The sequence below is a fragment of the Bos javanicus genome, chromosome 5, assembly GCF_032452875.1.
Source record: "Bos javanicus breed banteng chromosome 5, ARS-OSU_banteng_1.0, whole genome shotgun sequence".
Taxonomy (NCBI): Eukaryota; Metazoa; Chordata; class Mammalia; order Artiodactyla; family Bovidae; genus Bos; species Bos javanicus.
The window spans coordinates 71294185-71321213 of NC_083872.1; the positions used below are offsets into that span (position 1 = coordinate 71294185).

General features: G+C 44.7%; 1 protein-coding gene across 3 annotated transcripts in view; it reads left to right on the forward strand.

Annotated features, from left to right (window-relative positions):
- The window catches only part of ABTB3 (ankyrin repeat and BTB domain containing 3), a 328126-nt gene that overhangs the window by 186673 nt on the left and 114424 nt on the right, over positions 1–27029 (forward strand). For all 3 annotated transcript variants that reach the window (XM_061417216.1, XM_061417217.1, XM_061417218.1), the window contains exons 2-3: positions 9575–9724; positions 22845–23049. In XM_061417216.1, coding sequence (XP_061273200.1) covers positions 9575–9724; positions 22845–23049 — 355 coding nt within the window. The remainder of the gene's footprint in view (positions 1–9574; positions 9725–22844; positions 23050–27029) is intronic.

A 27029-nucleotide genomic window follows, 5' to 3' on the forward strand; every position in this document is an offset into this window, starting at 1 on the left:
GGTTGCCATTTCCTTCTCCAATGCATGAAAGTGAAAAGTGAAAGCGAAGTCGCTCAGTCATGTCCGACTCTTCGAGACCCCATGGACTGCAGCCTACCAGGCTCCTCCATCCCTGGGATTTTCCAGGCAAGAGAACTGGAGTGGGGTGCCATTGCCTTCTCCAAGTGAACTCTACCAAACATTTAAGGAAGAAATTTTACCAGTTCTCTACAACCACTTTTGGGCTTTCCTGGTGGCTCAGTGGTAAAGAGCCCCCATCCACCTGCGGTGTGGAAGACTTGGGTTCGATCCCTGGGTAGGAAGATCCCCTGGAGGAAGAAATGGCAACCCACTCTAGCACTCTTGCCTGGAAAGTTCCATGGGCAGAGGAGCCTGGTGGGCTGCAGTCCATGAGGTGGCAAAGAGTCAGACATGACTGAGCGACTGACCACAACAAAACAACCACTTTCAGAAAACGAAAGCAAAAGGAATCCTTCCTAACTCGTTCTGTGCATTTGATGAGTCTGCATTACTCTAAATACCAAAACCAGACAACAATACTACAAGAAAACTACAGATGCGTATCTCTTGTGAACGTAGATGCAACAATCTTGAACAAAATATTTGCACATCAGATCCAATAATGTATAAAAAGAGCATGTTACAGTCCCTTCAACACATCAGTTTTCTTGCCTCTGTGCTTTGGCTTTTGCTGCTCCCTCTGTTTTGCCCTTTCCTACACCTTTCTCTTCCCCACAGCCCATCCCATTCACCTAGTAAACCTCGCTTCATCTTTTGGTACTGATCCTAGGACAGTTCATCCGTGAATCCTTTCCTGTCAACGCCACTCAGGTAGACTACCCAATTTCTATGTGTGCCATTAGTGTAGCATGTATGAGTTTCTCTTACTGCTCCTGTACATAAGTACACTCATAAGCATGTGTACTTATCCCACTAGATTATGAATTTCTTAAGGAGAGGATCTGTGTCTTTTCATTATAGCCTCAGTCTGACACATTATGTGGGATGGATGAATGGAGGAATGGAGGGGTGGGGAAATGGATAGATGGATGGGAGAGAGGGAGGTTAGGTGGCTGGATAAGTACATAGATCAATGGAAGTTAAGCTCCAAGAGAGCAACTACTCCGTATTGTTTCCTTCTGTATCCCCATTGTATTCGTTGTATTGGATACGTCCAATACACAATGCATTGGATAGTAGATGCTCAAAAAATAATTAATTAATTACCCTTTAATTAATTAAAGGATGATCCATAATCAAAGTGGAAGTTTGGATGGATGGATGGATAAATGAATGATTGATGAATGCATTTGAATTATAAGTATTCAAGAGGAAGCAGAACAGCCACCTTGATGTACAGCAGGAAAGCCTCCCTTGTCCACAAAGCTGCCTCCTCATTATTTTACTCTGGTCTGTTGCCATGTGTTAATTGAAATGTCAAAGACTAGTTTTTAACTCAAAACACTCTAACACACAAGTTCCCTGTCTGTCGCACCCAGGACTGGGTTATTACCCACTTGGGGTATTACCTTGCTGGGTTATTACCACCACATGACTCTGTGCCCACACGTGTCACTGCTGTGTAGGGGAACAAAGAAGACAGATGCTTTTCAGAGAACTTCCAAATGGCCACAGTCTGTGGTCCCAGGAGCCAGATTGTCTCCTAAATCTGGACCTTTCCACAGCTCACAGATCTTTCTCTCTGGGCTAAGAGCTTCCTAAGAATAGAAACTTCTTTAGTCTTGGGGTCTCAGAAGTGACATCTGAATTGGGCCTTGAAGGACGAACATGAATTTGCTGGGCATCCATCGAAAGGTAGGTAGTAGGTGTAGAGATAATAAGGGAGAGGAAGAAGTGGGCATAGTGGGTATTGACCACTCTTCCTAGAATTTTGGCTGAGAAAAGCAAAGAGAGAGAAACAGGCTAGCTGGAAGGTAAAAGTTTCGTTTTTAAGAACAAACTTTTTTTGGCCCAATGCCCTCCATGGTCTGCCCCTACCACCCGATCCTGCTCCTTCCCCCAACTTCTGCACCCTCTGTGCCAATCATGTACCCTCTGTTCCAACCACTCTTGTGGGCAGAGCACATACCTCTGGGCCTTTGCGCATTCCTTGGAATGTCCTTCTCTAATCACCAACATTATCTTCATCATCATCATCACCTTTGTTGAGCTATGTATAGGGTCCAAGATTTACATGCATTAACTCATTTGATCTTCCAGTGGCCTTAGGAGCATATTATACAGTGATCATTCCCATATTATTCACAAGGAAACGGAGATACAGGAAAGCTAAATAGCATCCCTAGGTGACGTTGCTCTGAAGTACCACTGGTGCAATTCAACCTGAACATTCATTCAGGCTCCAGAATCCACACTCTTTCAACTTTGCCATAAGATGTCTGCTTCCTCAGGTCTCCTAAGCTGCCCTGGGAAGTTGCCCTGACACTTCCAGGCCAACTTGACTCACCCACCGTGATCCATGAGGACCTCACGCACGCCTCTGCTCTGCTGTTTCTCCCATAGTGATTCAGTTGGTGGAGGGGTCTGTCTCCCTTGCCCACCAGGAGCCTTTGAGAACAGAAATGTGTCCTGCTGTCTGTGGTGCTTAGTGTTGGTGAATGAATAAATGATCCATAGATACCTTCATAGTCTTTTAGTTTTTTTTGTTTTATTTTATTTATTTTTATTTTGTTTCTTATTGGAGTATAATTGCTTTACAATGTTGTATTAGTTTCTGCTGTACAATGAAGTGAATCAGCTGTATGTGTACATATATCCCCTCTCTCTTGTACTTGACTCCTACCCACCCCCATCCCACCCATCTAGGTCTTCACAGAGCATTGAGCTGAGCTCTCTGTGTTATACAGCAGATTCCCACTAGTTACATATTTTATGCACAGTAGTATGTATATCGGAGAAGGCGATGGCACCCCACTCCAGTATTCTTGCCTGGAAAATCCCATGGACGGAGGAGCCTGGTAGGCTACAGTCCATGGGGTCGCGAAGAGTCGGACACGACTGAGCGACTTCCCTTTCACTTTTCACTTTCATGCATTGGAGAAGGAAATGGCAACCCACTCCAGTATTCTTGCCTGGAGAATCCCAGGGACAGGGGAGCCTGGTGGGCTGCCGTCTATGGGGTCGCACAGAGTCGGACACTACTGAAGCGACTTAGCAGCAGCAGCAGCAGTAGTGTGTGTGTGTGTGTGTGTGTGTGTGTGTGTGTGTATCTCGTGAAGTTGCTCAGTCGTGTCCGACTCTTTGTGACCCCATGGACTGTAGCCCACCAGGCTCCTCCATCCATGAAATTTTCTAGGCAAGAGTACTGGAGTGGGGTGCCATTTCCTTCTCCAGGGGATCTTCCCAACCCAGATATTGAACCCAGGTCTCCCGCATTGTGGGCAGACGCTTTACCGTCTGAGCCACCAGGGAATCACTACACACACACACACACACACACACACACACACACACACACATATATATAAATTCTAACCTCTCAGTTTATCCCTCCCTCCCCTTCCCCACAGTGTCCACATGTCCATCTCTACGTCTGTCTCTATTCCTGCCCTGCAAGTAGGTTCATCTGTACCATGTTTCTAGAGTCCACATATATGCTTTAATATACGATATTTGTTTTTCTCTTTCTGACTTATTTCACTTTGTATGACAAACCCTAGGTCCATCCACATTTCTGCAGATGACCCAATTTCATTCCTTTCAATGGCTGAGTTATATTCCAGTGTATCTATGTACCACATCTTTTTTATCCATTCATCTGTCTTTGGTTATGTAGGTTGTCTCTATGTCTGACTATTGTAAATAGTGCTACAATGAACACTGACGTACATGTGTCCTTTTGAATTATGATTTTCAGTGGCTTAGTAGGTAAAGAATCTGCCTGCAACACAGGAGACACAGGAGATGCGAGTTTGAACCCTGGGTCAGGAAGATCCTCTGGAGAAGGAAATGGCAACCCACTCCAGTATTCATGCCTGGAAAATCCCATGGATAGAGGAACCTTGTGGGCTGCAGTCCATGAGGCTGCAAAGAGTGGGACATGACTGAGCGACTAACACTTTCACTTTCAGGGTGTATGTCCAGTAGTGGGATTTCTGGGTCATATGGTAGTTCTATAGATATCTTCATGTTCTTTTAAGGTCAGCATGCTTATTCCCCCTGGGCACTTCAGCTGCCAAGGACCAGCATGTTATTGAACTCATTTCTGAAAATTCTCCATCTTTGTGTTTTCTACCTCTTGTTTCTTTTGATGGTTTAGCTTCAGACTTCCTAAGAGCTTTTCCCACTGAATGTAATTCATAATGGGGGAAAAATAAACTGTGGTCTGGGTGTATCCTAATTGGAATATGGCATGCCTCTCACAGATGTATGTGCTCACCAAGCCAGCCATGAATTTGTTTCCCACTGCCAAATTTCTTAAAATAAAAAGGAGTTTCCAAGCCTATTGTGCAAACATTTTTAAAAATCTGATAACTTCCTACCTTATTTCTTAATAAATTAAACAGTAGAAGAAAGCCCTCTAGCAGCGTGTTATTGAATTCCTAAATCTTTCCCTTCAAAGAACTTCACTTGGATTATTAACAAACATTTATCGACCCCCTTTTCTGTGACAGGTTGTCCATGTAGATTATCCCATTACGGCCTCCCAAGCACACTAGGAGGTAGATAGCATCAAACAAGTTTCAGAGGGAGAAACAGAGGCTCAGAGGGGCCGGGTCACAAGTCCCAGGCCTCACAGCTGGGAGACGGTGAGGCAGGAATCTGAACCCAGCCAGGTCTGTCCAGTGCCAGTTTGAGGCCTGGTGTGCTGCACCCCAGCTGCTTCCTTCCCATTTTTTAAAGCTTGGACTGGTGCCAGGACCCTCCACTTTAAATTCTGGGGACAACCTAGCAGAAAACAAGGCTTAGCTTGGCAGGCAGAACACAGGACAGTCTGTCTCCTTCTCACAGCCAGAGACAGACAAGGCAGAACCCAAGCCTGGGTCCAGGATGCCAAGACCTTGCGTAGCCCCCTTGTCTCCCATCACCATCATCACATCAAGGGGAGATTGGATGAGTGCTGATGGTTGTCTTACTTGGTTTTCTCTTGGTGGGTAAATAGCATCCTGATCCAATGATAGAATGGAGACACAGAGAAGAGCTGAGTGGAGGGAAAGGATGGCAGGGTGTTGTATTTGCCTGGTATGTATACCTCTATACCATCCTATAGAGGTAGGCATTTAGGGAGGCAGAACTGCCTGGATCGCCGCCAGCGGAGACAGAATGCCAGATCAGTGGTTGGTCCAGGGGCCCACCCAGAGGAGTGGTTCTCATATTTTCTATCCTAAATGACCTAACCAAAAAGTTGTCTGTCTCCAGTCACACAGGATTGTGGAAGGATGATCTGCAGGACTATTTGAATCCAGACATTAGATAAACAAAGCTGCACATTGTGGGAAGAGGCCATTCAGTTAGGCACTTACTATAGGTTGGAGGCCTTAAATATTTCTTTTCTTGAATCAACACAATAAACTGATGATGTGGCTACTTTAACCCCTCTTTGCAGACATGGAAGCTGACTGAAGGTCTGGGAAGTGCTTTGTCCAGGTTGCCCAGGGGACTGGGGCAGGACTGAAGCCTGTCTCTGGCCTCTGGCCTCCCCATGGTTAGTCAGTCCCAGGTTGGTTATGGCTGGAAATGTGGACATTCAAAGACACTGGTTAATCATCTTTTAGCACTTGCCAACCCCTTTGAAAATGTGAATGGATTTCCCCTTAGACAAATGTATAACCCACTCCACAGTGATAGATTTCAGTAAGACGGTGACCCCTTCAACATAGTAGCCACTCCCCAATGGTCACCTGCTCTCCAAGGTGACCATATTCCTTTAGATCCAAAGTCATATTTGAACCTTAGGTCTCCCCTGTTTTGAAACTTGGGTCAGTCACCAGGCTGCGACTGTCCTTGACTCCAATAACAGAAACTGATGAGTATTCCAAAACACTCAAGCCTGTATCTGGCACTAAAATATGCAGCTGGGACCTTCTTAATGACCTAGTTGATTTTTATACACAAAAAAATAACTCTAGTTTATGTGTGTACCCCATACAGAGTCGTCAAAACAAAAGAAAAAAAGGAAAACCCTGGTATATAATCTTTGCATAATAGATCAATTATAGATTTCTCAAGTCCTAGTACTCTAGCTTTCAAAGCTTCTTTGAATAATTATATTTTCACATTTAAATTTCATAATGCTCTAAAGGAAGGATGAATAATTCTGAGGGAAATTATTTATTCTCATGATGAAGCATAAGGCAGTTCAAAGTTGCGTTTATACACGTTGACCAATTTTCATCTCAGTTAACATATGTCAAGCATGTACTATTGCTCAGCACGTGCAAAGTACTTTACTACACATGGTCTCATTTCATCTCCCACCCTCAGCATTCTTATCACTCCCATTTCACAGAAGAGGAAACTGAGGTCCAGAGAGGTTCTCTGTCCTGCCCAAAGTTAAACATGGGTAGGAAGTGGTAGAGCCAAGACTGATGCCCTGGGTTCCAGATTCCAAGTCTGGAGTCACATTTGAGGCACATTTGCTTGTACATCAACCCATGTGTGAAGCAATGTTTCAGATGCCAGCCTGGGATAAGAACTTGCTGTGTATAATGCTATTACCAAGAAAGCAAACCTGTGAGTACATGTCAGGGCCTTTTGTATTGTTCATTAGAGAATGTCATCCTCCCTGACAGTCAGGGCTCACTCCCAGGTCTCCTTTACTGTGAAGCCCCCTGACTACTACCCCCTCCCCCAACAGAGGGCCTCATCCCCTGAACCTTGGGTCACTTGTCCCACTGGGTCATGGTCACCTGCTATCATTTGCCATATGCACTTTTAAGAGTGGTAAATCTCTGAATTAGAGTCAGGAACTTCAGAGGCATCAGATGAAGGGTTGGCCCAGCATTCGTTGCCATGGCAATGGCTACTTGACCTCTGACCAAACGTCTGGGCAGGTGAGCAAACAGGAGGAACCGAGGATGACTCAGGGCGTCCCTGCCTGGGGTGATTGGGGGATGACTCAGGTGTTAAAGGAAAAGGACAGGCAGGAGGCCAGCCTTACATGACGGGCATTTCTGTGAAGATTTTGCCTTTCCTGAAAAGATGGGGGTCCCTGAAGTGTGGGGATCACCTCTCAACCTTCTCTATAGTCGCCGATGTGGAGCCCAGCCCAGTGCTAAGTAGTATCCAATAAATCAGCAATCTGTATTGTCCAGTTAATGTCAAGGTGTGAACCAGCCTGGCTCACAGAGTTTTTCAAATTGCTAGTCACGACCCACTAGCGGGCCATGAGATCACTTTTGGTGCTACACTCAGGATTTTTTATTGGTAAGATAGAAACGAAGTGAAAAGAAAAAAAATGGGGCATGCCTCATACATAGTAAGGATTAATATTATTTCCGTGATTTTTCTTCATGGAAAACAAGAGAATTGGGTGTAGTAGTGGTGGTGGTGATGGTGCGTGTGTGTTTGTGTGTGTGTATTGGTGGTGGTGGTGTAGATGCTGAGTTGCATCTGACCCTTTTATGACCCCATGGACTGTAGCCCGGCAAGCTCCTCTGTTCTTGGGATTTTCAAGCAAGAATACTGGAATGGGTTGCCATTTCCTTCTCCAGGGGATCTTCCTGACCCAGAGATTGAACCCACGTCTCCTGCTTAGCAGGCAGATTCTTTACCACGGAGCCACCTGGGAAGGCTGTGTGTACTGGGTTGTGATATAAAATATATTCTTATTGAGTCTAAGATTTTTGAAAAACAATAGTTAGAAAACAATCTCAGAAACTCATTTGACCAGTTTCCTAATTATAAGAACATTAAACTCTAATGGTCATTTGTACTCTTTATCCATTTATTTATTACTCAAAAAAATCTGTTATGGTTGCCTTCTCCACTGTGTCAGCTTGTTAGGTATGAAAGTAAAATATTCAAGACGAGTGACTAGGTCAGTGTGGCTGGAGCCACTAATTATGCAGCAGGGGGCAGAAGAGGGGGAGTCTTTGTTTGCTGGGCATTTGTGGTTCAAACAGGGCGAGGAGTAGACTTGAGTTTTGACCTTTGCCTTCTGTCTGTCCCCTCGCCCTGACAGTTGGTTTAAATAATTCCGCACCTGTGTGTTGATACTGCTTCATTGTACTCCAGCTGTTTTGTCATTGGCAGTCTTGTTTCTCCAGTGAGTTTATTCTTGAATACATCTTCTGCTTCTTTTGCATTTCCAAAATGCCTAGCAGAATTGGGACTACTGTTGGCACTCAATAAATGCTTCCAACTTATTGACAACTACTTTTGTTCAGGTCCCTGCTAATCTTCTCATCTTCTCTTACCATAGAGCATGTATGGTATGGCTTTGTGGTTATGTGTATAATAGTCCATCTCCTTCACTTAGACTGTGAGCCCATTGAGAACTGGAGTAAGTGTAGCCTGTCTATCACCATATCCTCAGTCCCTAATGCAGGACAACACATGCCTGCCTCATTCGTTGTCTCCTCTGTGATTGACATACAGCAGGTGTATCTGTTAGTCATCACCATAATGATACTGAGTAACAAACAACCCTGGGTATCTCAATGGCATATTAAATTAACACTTGCTTTTGTGGGGCAGCTCCAAGCTACAGATTATACTGGATCGGCTCTGTGGGTCTCTCACCTTCCTTACACCAGCAGGCTAAGCAGGGTGTGTTTTTCTCATGACAATGCAAAAGCGCAAAAGAGCAAGTTCAACTGCACAGGTGCTTTTCAGACGTTTGGTTCCATCATATCTCTTAACATACCTTTAGCCAAAGTTTGTGAAACCAAAAGTCAAGGAGCAAGAAAGCACACTCTGCCTATGGAGGCTGTGGTGATGACAGGAACAGTGAATATTTCTGAGTAGTTAATCGAAGTAAGTTCTCAGGTTCTCACTAAATGATCATGGAATGGAAAGGACGGGATAAAAATAATTGGACTCCAGGGATCTCCCATGGGTATTCACCATACAAGCTACACAAGCCCGTGGGGACTTTTTAGCTCCTGAAATACAGCTCTATGGAGAAAGTCAGAGCTTTGTCTGACAGATAACAGCCCAACCACCCAGAGTGGAATTTGCTGGGGAAGTAAAGCGAGCCCTCAGAGGACTGCCAGGAGAGATGTCTTCCAGGGCGCTTGGGGTGGCAGCTGCCTCGGGAAGGCTGGTGGGACCATGACCACTGAGTTCTCAAGAGGTGGTCTGAGTCTCTGAGACCCCACTGAGTCTCTGCACAGGTGGGGTCCCTGCCAGTTCTGAGGAAATGATTTTCTTCTGTGTCCTTTGGGCATGTGCACATACAGAAGGATGTTTGTTAAATCAGGAGACCTTTGGAAAGACCTAGACATCATTTCCAAGAGGATGCAGAGCCTTGGTTCCCATGTTTCCTTTGCATTACCAACTCTGGTGTGGTTTGAGGCTGTGCATGGGGTTTGAGGGGTTTCGCACCCCTCCTTTGGGTAGCAGAAAAATGACAATCTGTTTTCCTTTCACCCTCTGTTCCCGCCACCTGCAGGAGTGCTCTGCCTGCCAGACAGCCTGAACCTTCACCGGGACCCGCAGCGGGCCAGCAAGCCGGGAGAGCTGCCCATGTTTAGCCAGTCCGAGCTGAGGACCATCGAGCAGTCCTTGCTGGCCACCCGCGTCGGCAGCATCGCAGAACTGAGTAAGTGGATGCTGGTTCTCTGCCTACTCTGTGCCCAAGGGGCTGACTGTGCTCAGGGCAGTGTTCTGTAACCTATCTGGTGGCTCCTTTTATTAAGCACCCGCTACGTACACAGGTCAGTGATGGCCGTGGTGAAGGCGAGGGCTCTGGAGTCAGGTAGACTGGTAAAGACTGCCTCTGATGGAGGTCAGCCTCCTACCCTTTTCTAAGCCTCCATTTCCTTTTTTATAAAACAGAGAATATGGTAATACTTCACTTAGAATGTGGTTGTGGTAATTCAACAAGCCGACACCCACCAGGGAGGTCTCTGCAGTCCCTCGCACCCTAGTCCCTAGCACTACATTTACGGTTAATGCTGTAAAGACTGTTGATTTCCACAACGGGACCACGTCTGTTCAGAATCCTCCACTGGCTTACCATCTGATCCACAGGAAAAGCCCAAATCCTCAAAATTTCATCCAGGCTCCCCACCTGTATCCCTCAGACATCTTCCTCCACTTCCTCCCCAGGCCTGCTGAACTCAGTCACACTGGTACCTCTTGTTCCTTGAACATAGCAGACATACCTCAGGGCCTTTGCACATACTGTTCCCTCTGTATAAACCACTCTCATCCTCCAGATATCCACATAGCTTATTTCCTCATTACCTTCAAGTCCTCACCCAAATGTTATCCCTTAATGAAGTTTTCCCTGACCACCCTATGTAAAATTATAACACCCTAAGAACTCTGTTTCCTCTTCACTGCTTTACCTTTCTTCTCAGCTATTACCCTATGACATGCTCAATATTTCTTTTTGTTTTTCAGTAACAAGTCCACTGAGATATAATTTATATCCTGTTCACCCACTTAAAGTATATCATCATTCAATGGCTTTTAGTGTAATTCCAAGTTATGCAACCATAACCACAATCAATTTTAGGACGTTTTCATCACCCCAACAAGAAACCTGATAGCCATTAGCAATCATTCCCCTCCCTCCTTTCCCCAGACACCCTCAATAGTTGACTCATTTTTTTAAACTATCTGTTTCCTGCTATTAGAATATGTTCTCACAGAGAGAAGAGATATTTGTTTTGTTCACTGTTGTAACCTCAGCACCATGAATACTGCTTGGCACATAGTCAGTCCTTGGAAAATATGAAAAAAGGGAGAGACAGAGACAAAGAGAGGGATGGGAAGAGAGGGAGAGAAGGGGCAGAAAGGTGGAGAGAAGAAGGCTGGGGTGTCCCAAGTTTGAGTAATGATTGCTGTGCTTCTACACCTCCTAATTTAGGTCTGGGCTGAGTCTGGCCAACCAGAGGAATATAAATCTGTATTTACTTATGATCCAATTGATTGTCAAATGACACAGCTGTGTGTTAGCTCCAGATGGAACTAGAGTAATGATCACAGAAATGCTAGAGTATGTTAAAGTATGAGGTAGTGTGAAATTCTAGAAAATTCTGAACTATAAAAGACTTAAGGACTCATAAAGCAACTTGTACCTCTTCCCAAGAATTCCCTGTATACCCAGGACAGTCATCCTACCTTGAGTACATGGCTTGCACCTCTGCAAAGGGAAGCAGTCGCTGATTCGAGCTGAAGGGGCTCCTTATGTTCACTGGAGCTACTTTCTTGGCACCTGAATTTGGAAATTCCCATCAAATCGCCAAAGTCATGAGATGCCTTTGATTACAGGGTCTTCCAGCCACTGGTCAGCTGTATGATTGTTCTTAAACTTAAGGATTCTGTGGACCCCTTTGGCAGCCTGATGAAGCCTGTGGACCCTGCCTTAGAACAGTATTTTTAAATGCATGAAATAAAGTGTACCAGTTTGTAAAGGAAGCTAATTATATTAAAAGACAGTTATCAATATATCTTAGCTAAACTGTGATATAGTCATTATATGTTTTTATTAGAACATTATAAAACAAGATCTAGCAGCAACTCTGATGACCTATTATTTTGAGGTGGTGATGTGTGTGAATGATATTTTGAGATATCTGCAACAGTTGGAACGGGAAAAGGAAAGGTCTACATTTTAATAGCCCCCCCAGAGATTCAGATGTAGCTGGTCCAAGCAGATCCCTTGGGGAAACATCTCAAAGAAGAAATGCCGTTTTGTTTGGAACTCCACCAATTTCCAAGACATGCCCATGACCTTGGAAAGGCCGATTTTGGCTACAGGGTTGGATCATGTCTACATGGGTGCCACCTTGGAAGAGGCCCCCACACGTTCTCCTCTGGGGTCTCAAAGGTATGTCCTGAAGTATTTTAAGGGCCCCTCCTAGCACCTGGGCTGGAGCTCCGCTCAATTCCAGTGCTTCTCTTGAAGAAAAGGATTTGCTAAACAAATCTGCATTTTACCTAAGCAGGCAGTCCGCAGGAGCAGCTTGCCACGTAAATTGTTTTTAAGGACAATTTGTTCTGTAAATTAAATGCTGTCGTTGCTGTTAAATATTGACTTTCGCATATGAATTGTTGGCACACAAATAGGTGCTGCTAATTATGAATAGGTTCCCTCCATTCATTAAGTCAGCCCCGTAGAATGTGTGTGCAGAGGCATGTTGATAAGCCACGTCGGCGATGGAAAGTAATAAAATTGCCTTCTTTTCTGATCTGACTGTAATTTAGACTGACTTGCTCTATGGTCTGAATCAATACAGCCTTGCCCTGTCTGTGTACATAGAGAGCTGTTCTTCATATTCAAAGGTTACTCTGCCCGTGCGGATTCCAGAAACCACTGTTGTTCCAGCAATGGTGGGATGGAGAGAGTTTGTTCCCAGCTGTCCCTGCTCTTCTTGAACTAGGCTGCTCAGGGTTGAGGGCAGAGCCCCTGACTATAGCCTTCTTAATAGCCAACAATAATAGATGTTAATCTAGGGAACTATGAAAAATCTACATGAGCTACTTCCAATGTAACCATTATTATCCACATAGATGTGGGAATGAAGGTAAGAAGGGATAAATAACTTGTCTAAGATCAACCACACCTGTGAGTTGATGAGTTGAAATTGAATCCAGTTCTCCAGGCAGAGCTTTCATCACTAGACATGACTCCCTGTCTCTGGGGGAAGCCTGGGTATTTCTAGATGATATGGGTGGACTGTATCTGCCTCTATAATATCAGAACGTTAGTCAGACCTTTGTTCCTTCCAGGTCTGAGGATCTACAGTTTGCTCTGTACCAGGTATTGTGAATGCTGTCCTCAAAACTAAATTGGAGATGTGAGAATTCACAAAGGTTACCGAGTATTTCACCAGCAGGTAGATGACAGACCCACCCCCACTCTCCCACCCGCCTCACCCTGCCCCTGCCCACTGAAACTTCTGTATACACCCTGCTTCTATCCTCAGGGCATCATATTAAAACCCCAAACTGCCTTCAGTGGTGATGTATAGTGGTGATGTTATGGCTTGGGGCAAAAATACATCCACTATTTCCAGACCACCTGCTGTGTGCCAAATGCTTTAAGCACATGAAAGGTATTATTATTCTCATTTTATAGATAAGAAAACTAAGACTTAAAAGGATAAATGTTTTACCGAAAGCCACACAACTCCTAAGTGGCAGAGTCCCATTTCAAATCATCTTTTCTTTTTCTGCTTAACTGTGCTGTGTCCAGTTGAGTTCTGCATTCTAAGCACCTAACACATTGCCCTTAGCTTGGGAAATACCTGTTGAATGTCCAATGAATACACGAATGACCCATAGTGAACTAGTCTGTGAAACAAAAGCTGAAGAAAATGCTACAGGGGAGGGGAACTCAATGAAATTCTTGTCAAATATTTAGTGTTCTATTGAACTGAATTTTGAACTCGGAGGGCTAGAACTGGAATCTCTGTATGTCAAATTATTTGAAAGTGAAAGTGAAAGTCGCTCAGTCTTTGCGACCCCATGGACTGTAGTCCTTGGAATTCTCCAGGCCACAATACTGGAGTGGGTAGCCTTTCCCTTCTCCAGGGGATCTTCCTAACCGAGGGATCGAACCCAGGTCTCCCACATTACAGGCAGATCCTTTACTAGCTGAGCTGAGCCACTCACGTTATTTGAGTGAGAAGCTAACTCACAAAGGTCCCCAAACTGACACAGGCTGGTGATTCTTAACCGTGAGAACCAGGAAATTAGCAAGACAGTACTTAGAGTCCAGTGAGCAGACCAGGCAGGCCTCCCTACCTGATCTGGGTAAGATCCCCATCTCCAGGGAAAGCAGAGGCCCTGGCTGTGCTCATTTTTGAATCAACTCGACTCTTCGTTTGGTCCCATCCATCCCATATTTGTGTCCTCTGAGACCTTGTTGCAGCTCTTCTGCCCAATGTTCCTTGCCTTGCCCCCAAGCTCCCAATTAACCTGCATTGGACAGCCATTAAGTAGAGTAATTGCTTTCTGTTATTTAAAGGGGAAAAAAATGAGGGCTTCATTGAAAAATGCCTCTTTCTGTTTTCTTTTTACACTAAACTGTGAACTTGCAGTTCCCACTCAATGTGTTACTCGAAACAGGACCATTAATTTACAACTGTGCATAAAAAGGGTTTCTGGGTTGTCTCTCCTCAGTGTCACCAGGAAAAAAAAAAAAAAAAAGCCCTCTGCTTGGACAAGGAGCCTCTCAAATGTAAATGGGGAAATGGGGTCTTTTCATAAGGTCCTGCTGCCTCTAGCCACTAGAATGTACCTGTGACCCTTTTCAATGGTAAAGTGTCACTGGTCTTAACCCTTCTGTGACTCAATCTTCTCATGTATAAAATAGGGAATGAGTTGTCTTTGTTCAGTCGCTCAGTCACGTCCAACTCTTTGCAACCCACTGCGGCACGCCAGGCTTCCCTGTCCATCACCAACTCCCAGAGCTTGCTCAAACTCATGTCCATCGAGTTGGTGGTGCCCATTCAATCATCTCACCCTCTGTTGTCCCTTTCTCCTGCTGCCTTCAATCCTTCCAGCATCAGGATCTTTTCCAATAAGTCAGTTCTTTGCATCAGGTGGCCAAAGTATTGGAGTTTCAGCTTCGGCATCAGTCCTCCCAATGAATATTCAGGACTGATTTCCTTTAGGATTGACTAGTTGGATCTCCTTGCAGTCCAAGGGACTCTCAAGAATCTTCTTCAACACCACAGTTCAAAAGCATCAATTCTTCAGAAGCAAGGAGCAAGCATCTTTTAATTTTATGACTGCAGTCACCATTTGCAGTGATTTTGGAGCCCAATAAAATTTGGGAGGCAAGTTAAACCATGGTTTATGATGCTGGAGAGTGCCTTGATTTCCTCATCTGTGCTGTGTGACCTAGGTCAAGTAACTTGATCACTCTGATTCCCAGCTTTACCATCTCTGAAAAGAGAGTGATGATACCTCCTACCCCAGGGTTGTGGGAAATTTTGAAAATGTACATAGAAAGTGGTAGCTGACTGTGGATGAACAGCAGGGAAGGAATTGAAGGTGCTGTCACAGTACAGGTTTTGGGGAAAGGAACCCATGTTGGAATATGCAATCCTTTGTCTCAGGGTGATCACAGTGGCATGCAGGAAGACAGCTTAAAGGGAATTGCACTGATAACCTGAGTCTGGAAGGCAGAGCTCCATTTCCCAAAGGGTAGCAAGGGAGATTGCAGGCAATACACAAAACACTTTCTATTTTTAATTGCCATGAATTTTTTATGGGTGCTAGAAAAATATTGGTTTTCCTTTTATGGCACTGATATAAAGTTTCTTTTTTCAATGAATGTATTGTGTGAAAGAAGGAGCCAATTTAAAGAAAAATATTAAGCAAATAAATCGGACCTATGGCACACAGATATGTGAGAATTCATGATGCTGATTTTCAAATGACTGACATTTGGGAAACCTGATTATAAGCAGATTCTCAAGTAGGTTCCTAGAACCAAACTCTAGCCACCCAAACTCAGTGTAGCTAGTGACAGTGGGTTTGTTGCTTTGGGTTCATGAATGAAGCTGACCGGGAAGCAGCAGATAGCACACACATAGAGTGGGATTTGAAGTGGAGCTAGTGATTGTAGAATCCCCATGCCGATTTCATCTCCCATGACCAACCCTCATCAGAGACATCCTTTAGGCCTGTGATCCAGAGACTGGGCTGATGACAGTGATGACACTGATGGTGATGTAGATAGTATGATGATGAAGATGATAATGGTGGCCAAGATGATGGAAAAAATGGTGCTGGTGATGAAGATGATGATGGTAGTGACAATACAAAGTAAAAGATATATGCTGAATACTTATTATACGTTTAGAATGTGCCCAACCCTATTTCAAGTGCTTTAAGTGATTTATATGATCGCTTCATTAGGAACTATTATTATCTCCATTTTCCAAATGAAGAAACCAATGCTAGGTACTTTCTACATGTTAGCAGTTTAATCCACACAACAAGTTCACAAAGGACATAATTATCCCCAAATACAGAGACGTTAACTCACCCAAGATAATACAGCTGGTCAGTGGCAGGTTGGAAACTCAGACTCAGAGAATCTGACTCCAGAAAACTTGTCCCTAACCACCAAACACATTGCTCCACCAGGAACAGGGCAATGAATGAGTCATGTCTCTATCCATTAAAGTCAATAGGGGAAGCAGATGTATGGGCATCTAAAGCATGTCTGAATTAAACACGTAACATGTTAGACTTTATCATCAGGTGTTGTAGGTACACAGAGTAAAGGGCAATTGATTCTGAATGAGGGCATCCTGGAGGGCTCCCTGGAAGAAGTGGCATTTGGTCACAGCCTTGAGAGTCTTCAGTAGATGAGAAGATGAAGGGAAGGTTCCTATAAGGTGAGAAAACAGCAAGAGAAAAAGCGGAGAGCCTAGAAGTGCAGGGCGAACTGAATGATGCTCTGAGGACACGGTTAGTCCAACCAAAACCAAAGCCTTCCCAGGGTCTTGGGGACCTGGAGGGGTGACATGTGGCCTCAAAACATGGATCCTCTTCTCTTCTCCACCCAATTTTGATTTTTCTTATTTTGAGCTTTTTTATGAGTGCTTTCAAGAAAGACAGAGGGAAAGATGAATGTGCCCCAACCTGGCCCTACATAGGAGGCACTAGAAAGTAAACACCACCTCGCTAAGCTTATTACTCTGATAAACCCAAGAAGCATATGCCATAATTCAAAATTCAGAAATAACAAGAAAAGTTGGAAGGGAATGTCCCCCACAATCCCTCTAGGCAGAGAAATCCTTGGTCAACATTTTGCTTTTTTCCCCCTGTTATTTACTCAGTGCATATTTTTAATAACATAATCCTGATCACTGTATGCAATTTTGAATTTCACTTTTTTGCCACTTACCATTTTAACACAAAGATTTTTTTTTTCATTTATTGCAGCTCTCTGTAAACATTTTTAGTAACTGCATAAGTTTTATCACATACCAGAGTTTATTTAACCATGCTCTGATTTTCAAACATTTGTTTCTTTGTCAAATTTTGGATTCTATAAATAAGGTTTTGGATAAAAATCCTTGTGCATGAAGATTTTGCTGCATTTTGGATTCCAACCTTGGGACAGAGTCCCAGAAATGGAATTACTGAATCAAAGGAAAGGATCATTTGTTAACACCTTGGCTACACAATGCCAAACTGCCCCATCATGGACTTGGAGCTGGCCATGGCTGCGGTGTGCTGTCTCTGTAAAAAGGACTTAGGTCAGTGTAGGGTGACGAGCACAGACATTAGAATCAGGCAGACCCAGGTTTCCAATCTTCTCTGCCTTGTGACCTCGAGCCTTGGTTTCCTTATCTGTAAAACAGAATTTCTCATCCTGGGCATTATTGACTCCTGGGCAAAACTCTTTCTTATGGGGACTGATTTGTATATTGTAGGATGTTTAGCAACATCTCGAGCCTCTACCCACTAGGTAGAGTAACAGTCCCTGGGATGTGACACAAGAAATGTCTCCAGATATTACCACGTGTCCCCTGGGAGGCAAAATCACCCCGCTTGTGGATCACTGCTGTAAAGCTAAAATAATGTAGTACAGTTCAGTCGCTCAGTCGTGTCTGACTCTTTGAGACCCCATGGACTGCAACACGTCAGGTCTCCCTGTCCATCACCAATTCTCAGAGTTTACTCAAACTCATGTCCATTGAGTCGGTGATGCAATCCAACCATCTCATCCTCTGTCGCCCCCTTCTCCTCCCGCCTTTAATCTTTCCCAGCATCAGGGTCTTTTCAAATGAGTCCATTCTTTGCATCATGTGGCCGAAGTATTGGAGTTTCAGCTTCAGCATCAGGCCTTCCAGTGAATATTCACTGATTTCCTTTAGAATGGACTGGTTGGATCTCCTTGCAGTGCAAGGGACTCTCAAGAGTCTTCTCCAACACCACAGTTCAAAAACATCAATTCTTCAGCACTCAGCTTTCTTTATAGTCCAACTCTCACATCCATACATGACTACCGGAAAAACCATAGCTTTCACTAGATGGACCTTTGTTGGCAAAGTAATGCCTCTGCTTTTTAATATGCTGTCTAAGTTGGTCATAGCTTTTCTTCCAGGGAACAGGCGTCTTTTAATTCCGTGCCTGCAGTCACCATCTGCAGTGATTTTGGAGCCCCCAAAAATTAAGTCTGTCACTGTTTCCACTGTTTCCCAATCTATTTGCCATGAAGTGATGGGACCAGATGCCATGATCTTAGTTTTCTGAATGTTGAGTTTTAAGCCAACTTTTTCACTCTCCTCTTTCACTTTCATCAAGAAGCTCTTTAGTTCTTCTTTGCTTTCTGCCATAAGGGTGGTGTCATCTGCATATCTGAGGTTATTGATATTTCTCCTAGCAATCTTGATTCCAGTTTGTGCTTCTTCCAGCCCAGCATTTCTCTTGTTGTACTCTGCATATAAGTTACATAAGCAGGGTGACAATATACAGCCATGACATACTCCTTTCCCAGTTTGGAACCAGTCTGTTGTTCCACATCCAGTTCTAACTGTTGCTTCTTGACCTGCATACAGATTTCTCAGGAGGCAGGTCAGGTGGTCTGGTATTCCCATCTCTTTCAGAATTTTCCACAGTTTGTTGTGATCCACACAGTCAAAGGCTTTGGCGTAGTCAATAAAGCAGAAGTAGATGTTTTTCTTGAACTCTCTTGCCTTTTGGATGATCGAATGGATGTTGGCAATCTGATCTCCGGTTCCTCTGCCTTTTCTAAATCCAGCTTGAACATCTGGAAGTTCATGGTTCATGTACTGTTGAAGCCTGGCTTGGAGAATTTTGAGCATTACTTTGCTAGCATGTGAGATGAGTGCCATTATGCAGTATTTTGGCATTGTCTTTCTTTGGGATTGGAATGAAAACTGACCTTTTCCATTCCTGTGGACACTGCTGAGTTTTCCAAATTTGCTGGCATATTGAGTGCAGCACTTTCACAGCATCATCTTTTAGGATTTGAAATAGCTCAACTGGAATTCTATCACCTCCACTAGCTTTGTTCTTAGTGATGCTTCCTGAGGCCCATTTGACTTCGCATTCCAGGATGTGTGGCTCTAGGTGAGTGATGACACCATCATGGTTATTTGGGTCATAAAGACCTTTTTTGTATAGTTCTTCTGTGTATTCTTGCCACCTTTTCTTAATATCTTCTGCTTCTGTTAGGTCCATACCATTTCTGTCCTTTATTGAGCCCATTTTTGCATGAAATGTTCCCTTGGTATCTCTAATTTTCTTGAAGAGATCTCTAGTCTTTCCCATTCTATTGTTTTCCTCTATTTCTTTGCATTGATCCCTGAGGAAAGATTTCTTATCTCTCCTTGCTATTGTTTGGAACTCTGCATCCAAATGGGTATATCTTTCCTTTTCTCCTTTGCCTTTTGTGTCTCTTCTTTTCATAGCTATTTGTAAGCCCTCCTCAGACAACCATTTTGCCTTTTTGCATTTGTTTTTCTTGGGGATGGTCTTGATCACTGCCTTTTGTACAATGTCATGAACCTCCATCCATAGTTCTTCAGGCTCTCTGTCTGTCAGATCTGTTCCCTTAAATCTACTTGTCACTTTCACTGTATAATCATAAGGGATTTGATTTAGCTCATACCTGAATGGTCTAGTACCCTATAGAGCCTTGTGAGTCCTAGAGACAATGCATGTGAGGTGCTTTTTCACAGTGCCTGGCAGAGTAGATGCTCAGTGAACAACAGCTGGACTGTTGCTCACATAGAATCATGGGATGCCACAGCTTCCATCTACAGGTCCTCTTAAGATCTTTCCCGCCCACCTACCCCTAAAAGAGAATTTCCTTCTCTGATTCTTTTCTGAGTTTCTTGCGTATATTCTCCTGCTGTGGGAAATGGAGAGAAAGAGGGTCAGACTCTAGGTTAAGGCTTAGTAGAAGGCAGAGGGGTGTAGGGAAGTTTAACCCCTCACTACTGTCTGTTTAACCCCTGCATCATTGTCCAGATATTAAGCTTAGTGGATTGTACTCTGGTTAGGTTGTCTTGATGACACCTTAGGACTCTGGCTTTAGGATATGGAGTTTTCTATCCTTTGACAATCAGAGTAAATAGTGACCACTTGGACTTTTGTCTCAAGAAGGACTTTAAGGCTGCATCTCCACTCAGTGGATAGTAGTTCTGTGATCGGTTAAGCATGTCTGCCATGGATGTGGAAGAGAAAGGGGAATATTTGCTGTTTTCACCCTCAGCTGAGACCTCACCTCCATAGGCCGGCTCCCACAAAGGGGATGAATAGCCCTCTTGTCAATCTCCTTTTGAGGAAATAGCCCCTCCCTCAGACAAGAAATGGAAACCTAGAAGGTAGGCCTTGGGCCTGTAGAGGAGAAACTCCTGCCTTTCACTGAGCTGTTTGGATTTTAGGTACAAGTGTCTCATGAAAAGGTACAGCTGGATGGCAGAGAACTGGTGGGCTCTGCAGGCTTGGTTTCAGCTGGGTAATGAGGGGTTGGGAATGGGGGAGACAGTCCCTGACCCCCACAGGGAGCTAGGTTGGAGAGGGAGGGTTAAATTCTAGAAGGAGTTAATGTTTCAGTCATGAGTCTGAAGACAGAATGCCTTCTTATTCAAGGGCTTCTCTCTTTTCTCCTCTATTTTTTCCCTTCAACTGATTGGATGAGGCCCACCCACATTCTGGAGGGTAATCTGCTTTACTCACAATATACTGATATAAATATTAATCATATGTAAAAAATAGCTTCACAAGTAAGTCAGAAAGAGAAAAACAAATATAGTCTATTAATGCATATATATGTAATCTAGAAAAAGGATATTAATGAACCTATTTGCAGGGGAAAAATGGAGATGCAAGTGTAGACAATGGACTTGTAGGCACAGTGTGGGAGGGAGAGAGTGGGATGAACAGAGGAGGTGGCAGCAACATACATACAGTAGCAAGTGTAAGAGGAATGGCTGGTGAGAATTTTTTATGTAGCCTGAGAGAGCCCATTCTGGCTCTCTGTGATGATGACCTGGAGGGACAGGATGGGGGGAGAGGAGGGAGGGTTGGGAGGGAGGGGATATATGTATAATTACAGCTGATTTGCATTGCTGTATGGCAGAAACCAACACAATATCGAAAAAATTTTAAATATATATTTAAATAAGTTAAAAAAACTTAAAAAAAAAAATAGCATCACAGCAACATTTTGACTGACAACCGGGCACCATAGCCTAGCCCCGTTGACACGCAAATTTACCATCACGAATATCTTCGAGGAACATCTCCCCAGATGTGCAACACCTCCCACTGTGCAAGAGATGATTTCCAGAGGGACAGGGGCAGTGCCTTAGATAACACTGGTCATGGGAGTGATGCTTTTCAATTCTATTTCCATTCTAATTGCTTTCAGAGGAAAGGCTCCACTTGATATGTGCCCCTAACAACTCTTTCACTTGCCCTTTGTAACAAAAGAAAACAGAACCAGAATTCAGGTATAAATTAATCACACTCTTTTTATTGAATTAACTTTCACAATGACCTTCTGTTTACAGCAAGGGATACTGATTTATGGCAGTGACATAATGTTTCTTTTTTAGATATATGTATTTAAAAAATAAAATGAGTCCATCGAAGATTAAGTAAATAATGATACAGGTGGTGCTTGGATACAACTACATTCCTGAAGGTTGCTTACAAGCTAACCACATTTGAGAAACACAGTCTTAGTCAAGGAAAGTCAGAGCTTCAGGCCCAACCAGTCTCCCGTAAGAAGATATTCTCTCCACGGCCAACCTGGGAACGTGCAGGTCTGGTTTGATGAAGGAGAAAGCTAGTTTTCTTCTAAGAAAGCATGAGAAAGGCCAGAGTGTTCTCAGAGTTTGCCAGTGCTGAGAATAGTAAAACATGCCCCTCAAGGAGCATGGTTAAGTGCATAGACTCTGGAGCCGGAGTGCTGGGGTTCAAATCCTCCTTCTGCTGTTAGTGGCTCTGCCCTGCTGAGAAGTTATTTCACCTCTTTGGGCCTCTGTGTCCTCATCTGTAAAATGGGTTTATAAGGGTGCCTACTTCATAGGGTGTTATGAGAATTCAATGTTAAAGTGCTCTAACTGTGCTGTCACAAATAGGTGTCATTTCAGACTGAGTTGCTATCGTTTGGAATGATGGACAAAAAGAATACTGTGTCACAGTGTACTAAGTGCTGTAATAAAGAAAGTACAGTGTGGCATCTGACACAGGGAAGTGGGGGAAATTCCAGAATGGTGTCCTGGAATATAATATATAAGCCGACACCTGGATGATCAGCAGGAGTTAGCCTGGAAAAGAGGAGAGAGAGAATGTTCTAGATAGAGGGAATAACAGTTTATGCCCAGGCTCAGAGGAAAGACACAGTATAGTCCATTCTTGTGATTGCAAGGGAGGCAGTACTGGTTACAGCAGAGGATGTGACAGAGGGGTGTGTCCCAGATGAAGAAGGCTGGAAGTAGACACATACAAAAGGGCTTTCTGTGCCTTGTTAGAAATTGTGGGTTCCAAAGAGCAGGACTGGAGTTATCGTAGCAGCCCGCTGTGCTTGAAGCAGCACCCCAAACCTGATAAGTCGTGGACTGGCATGTGGTGAATGAACAAACGCTTCCCTCTCTGCCTGATGAGACCATTTCCATTGAATGAGGGAATCTCGAGAATCTCTACACCCCTTCTCTGTGAGTCTTGGCTGCTTGAAGGATCTGAAATCTTACTTCTGTCCACAGGTGACCTGGTGTCCCGAGCAATGCATCACCTGCAGCCGCTCAATGCCAAGCACCATGGCAACGGCACCCCCCTGCACCACAAGCAGGGGGCGCTCTACTGGGAACCCGAGGCCCTGTATACCCTCTGCTATTTCATGCACTGCCCGCAGATGGAATGGGAAAATCCCAACGTGGAGCCCTCCAAAGTCAACCTCCAGGTGGAAAGGTAAGACATGTGTTGGCTTTGGATGACCAGAGAGAGAAGCTCCCTTCGGGTCGACACCACTTTGTGGTGGGTGGGTATTGCCTCTGAGGTGGTGCAAGGGTGGGGCAGGGGAGGGGCCAGAGCTGCCCAGTTTCCAGAAACTCACTGGAGGTTGAATCTTGTGCCCTGAGGAGTATCTGAGACTTCGGGCGTGCTAAGTGCTTCAGTCACGTCTAACTCTTTGTGACCCTATGGACTGTAGCCCACCAGGCTCCTCTGTCTGTGGGGATTCTCCAGACAAAAATACTGGAATGGATTGCCATGCCCTCCTCCAGGGGATCTTCCTGACTCAGGGATTGAACCAACATCTCTTATGTCTCCTGCAATGGTAGGCGGGTTCTTTACCACTAGCACCACCTGGGAAGCCCTGAGACCTGAGTGGGATCTTTGAAATGCGTTTGCATAGGGCCGGTCCAATTTGGGATAAAAGTGGCCTGGGTCAGAAGAGTGGGTCTTCACATTCCGGAGAGATGAGGGTTTCTGCAGTGCCAGTGGGCTTCCTTGTGAAGGCACCTTTGGGGGATGCCAGCCCTATGGGTGGGAGATGTGTGTCTTCATTTCATCCTGGCTGTCCTGGGCACTTCAGGGGGAAACTGTCACACCTGCTCACCCAGAAGTGGGCTTCTCGGGTGCATGGGGGACAGCATAGCAGGTTCCATGAGGCAGAGTCCTCATGGCAGAGAAGGAAGGGAGGGCTCCCTGGAAGAGGAAGCTCCCTCTGACCCAGCTTCTGCTGCTCCTCAGCACCATCCATCTACTCCCCTGTGCCTCAACCTCCTCGTCCATAAACCAGCAGCAACACTAAGTGGTTTCCAGGTTCCCTTCTGCCTGGAAAACCCCAGGATTTTCTGAGGATGACTTCACCCTGTCAGAGGCAAGGCATCCAAACTGCTATCAGTCCAGAAGGCTGCCTGGAGGCGTCCCCTCATTTCATGCGGACAGGTCCACAAAGCTCATCTCCCCTATGCGTGGGTGCTCAGTTGCTTCATTCGTGTCTGACTCTTTGTGACACCGTGGACTGTGGCCCACCAGGCTCTTCTGTCCATGGGATTCTTCAGGCAAGAATACTAAAGAGAGCCGCCATGCCCTCCTCCAAGGGATCTTCCCAACCAGGGGATCAAACTGCATCTATCTGCGTCTCCTGCATTGTAGGCAGATTCTTTACCCACTGAGCCACCCAGGAAGCCCCTCATCTCCCCCAGCATCTCACAAATCAGGCCCATCTTCCAATATACACAGGCTTGTTCACTGTAACTACTACAGTAATGACCCTGTTTATTGAGTGGTTAAAAGAGCTGGCTCTGTGACCCAGACTTGTAGGTTCGAATCCAGGCTCTTCCAATTAAAAGCTAGGGTATCTTGGAAAAGTGCCTTTAACCTCCCTGTGCCTCAGTTTCTTCATCTATAAAATCTATAAAATAAGAATAAATCCTTCATAGGGCTGTTTGAAGACTGAATGCGTTGAACAGTGCCCAGCATGTAGTAAATGCTTAATAAACATTCCCTTTTATAAATGTTGTTGGAGAGCTTACCACACATAGCTAAACAGCTCCCAGTTTGGGCTCAATGCACTTTTTCTCTATTAAATGATTCCAAGTGGTTTTGAAATGTTCATTGGATGCTCTAATTCTGCCAGAATGGATTGGATTTAATTGGGCTCCTAAACCATGTCTCTTGGCTTTCAGTTAAAGAAGAGGATGGAGCATGGGTGAGACAGAAATTGCCTCTTTTTTTTTTTTTTAAGAATCCCAAGTTAGCATCAATATTTCAAGCCAGTCTGGAATTAACTTAATCAGGGGATTAGTCACGTCTGCCAGTATCCAGGCCAAATCAGTGGTGCCCTGTGTATATTTTCATGTGCCAAACATACCCAAAGTGGAGAGGTGGCAACGTGCACATGGTCACCAGGCAGAAAACAACCTCAGTCAGACACACCAAGACTTTGTGTTCTGAGTATGAATCATGATGGCTGGGAGGATGGAAGCCACTGGTCTCAGCTTTGGGGTATCTAGTTCTTCAGCCCCACCCAAAAGCCTGTAGAATGGGGTAGTTCCTCTGATTCATCTCCTCCCCACACCCTTCAATTCCTGCCTCTTTGTAGATGACCCCCTTGTATCTCCAGTTAGACCTCATCACCACTGAGCGCCAGAACCTTATGCAACTCAGCCTTCCAGTTTCACTGTCAAGTCTCACACTCTCAGGCTGGATCTTCTCAGGATACCTTATTCTTTTCTGCCCAACACAGCAAGTGTGTGTGTGTGTGTGTGTGTGTGTGTGTGTGTGTGTGTGTTGCCTGTGAGCTTTGTGAGGACACAGAACACATCTGTTTTGGTTGTCGCTCCGTACCTAATGCCAAACTCAACATCTGGTATATATCACAAAGTCGATAATTATTTGTAGGGTGAAAGAATGGACAAATCCATTGATCCAGCTGCCTATGGAACATTTCCATCAGGAGTGTTCACAACCACCTCAAAACTAAGGCCAACATCTTGCCCCTCAAACCGACTGTTCCTCCTTTCTCCCCAGTCTCCAAGAATGGCATCGCCATCAACCTAGTCAAACCAGTCAGAAAACCGGGCCTCACCCCACACTCCTTCCTTTCCTTCCCTCCTTCCTATAGCCAGCTAGTCAGTAGATCTTACTGAGGCAATATCTGTGCCATCTCCCATTCCTCTAGTCCAGGGGTCCCCAACCCTGCCCCCCCTCCCACATTCATGGCCTTTTAAAAACTGGGTTGTACAGCAAGAAGTGAGTGGTGGATAAGTAAACGAAGTGTCATCTGTATTTACTCAGATGGATATCCTCATTGCTCACGTTACTGCCTGAGCTCCACCTCTTGTCAGGTGAGCGGCACAGTAGATTCTCACAGGAGCACAAACCCCACTGTGAACTGTGCATGCGAGGGACCTAGGGTGCACACTCCTTACAAGAATCGTCCTGAAACCATCCCCCACCCTTGGTCTGTGGAAAACTCGTCTTCCATGAAACCAGTCCCTGGTTCCAAAAAGGTTGGGGACTGCTATTCTAACCCTTCCTCCCCAGATTGCTGCCACACTGCACGGCCCAGCCCCTCGTTCCCTTTACTGCTGCCGTTGTTCAGTCGCTAAGTCACACCTGACACTGCATTTCATTTCTAAATGGTCTCCCTGGGTGTGAAGCTTGATATTCTCTGACCAGCTCCATCCTCACGGCCACCAAACTGAAACTCTAAAATACATATCTCATCCTGTGACTTATCCCTGTCCCCAACTCCCCAAGCATTGCGTGGCTCCCATTGTATTTTCAGTTATGTAGTTTCCATCTTCCCTTCTGGAATCTGTTTTCAGAATTCAGAGTGTAGTTGAAGTGACTATTAGTCTAGGGAGACCATCTAAGGATTGCAAACTTTCTGGAACAAGTTTTAAAGAGGAATGAGCTGTGAGGGAGAGCCCAGTAAAGAGAACATGTTCTATAGTTTGTCGGAGTCCTTTATGTCAATATTTCCATTCCTCCTTGGTTGAACTTTCAGGGGATGACACAAAACAGAAAAAACTTACCGTTTTTTGAGTTCTGTTCACTTTGGTCTTTGGGAAAGTATATGGATTTGGGAGTCAGAACAACTTTGGAATCAGATCCCGGCTCTGCTTCTTCCAGTTCTGGGACCTTGAACAAGTCATCTCATCCCTATTGAAACTCTTCTCTTCCACTGTAAAATGAGAATAAGACCAGCCTCTTGGGACTGGTGTAAGCCATAAATTAGATATTGTAACTAAGACATCCAGTGCCGTGCTTAATAGGAGGAGAGCTCCCCTTATCCTGCGAGAGTAGCTGATATACATCTTTTTATTCTTTAGCTCTAAAATGCTGTTGTCGTTGTCCCTAAAGAAGCCTGTGTATGATTCCTTCTAGACAAAAAGCTGTTTCTTCCCATTCTGAGCTAGAATAGAGCTTGGTATTTA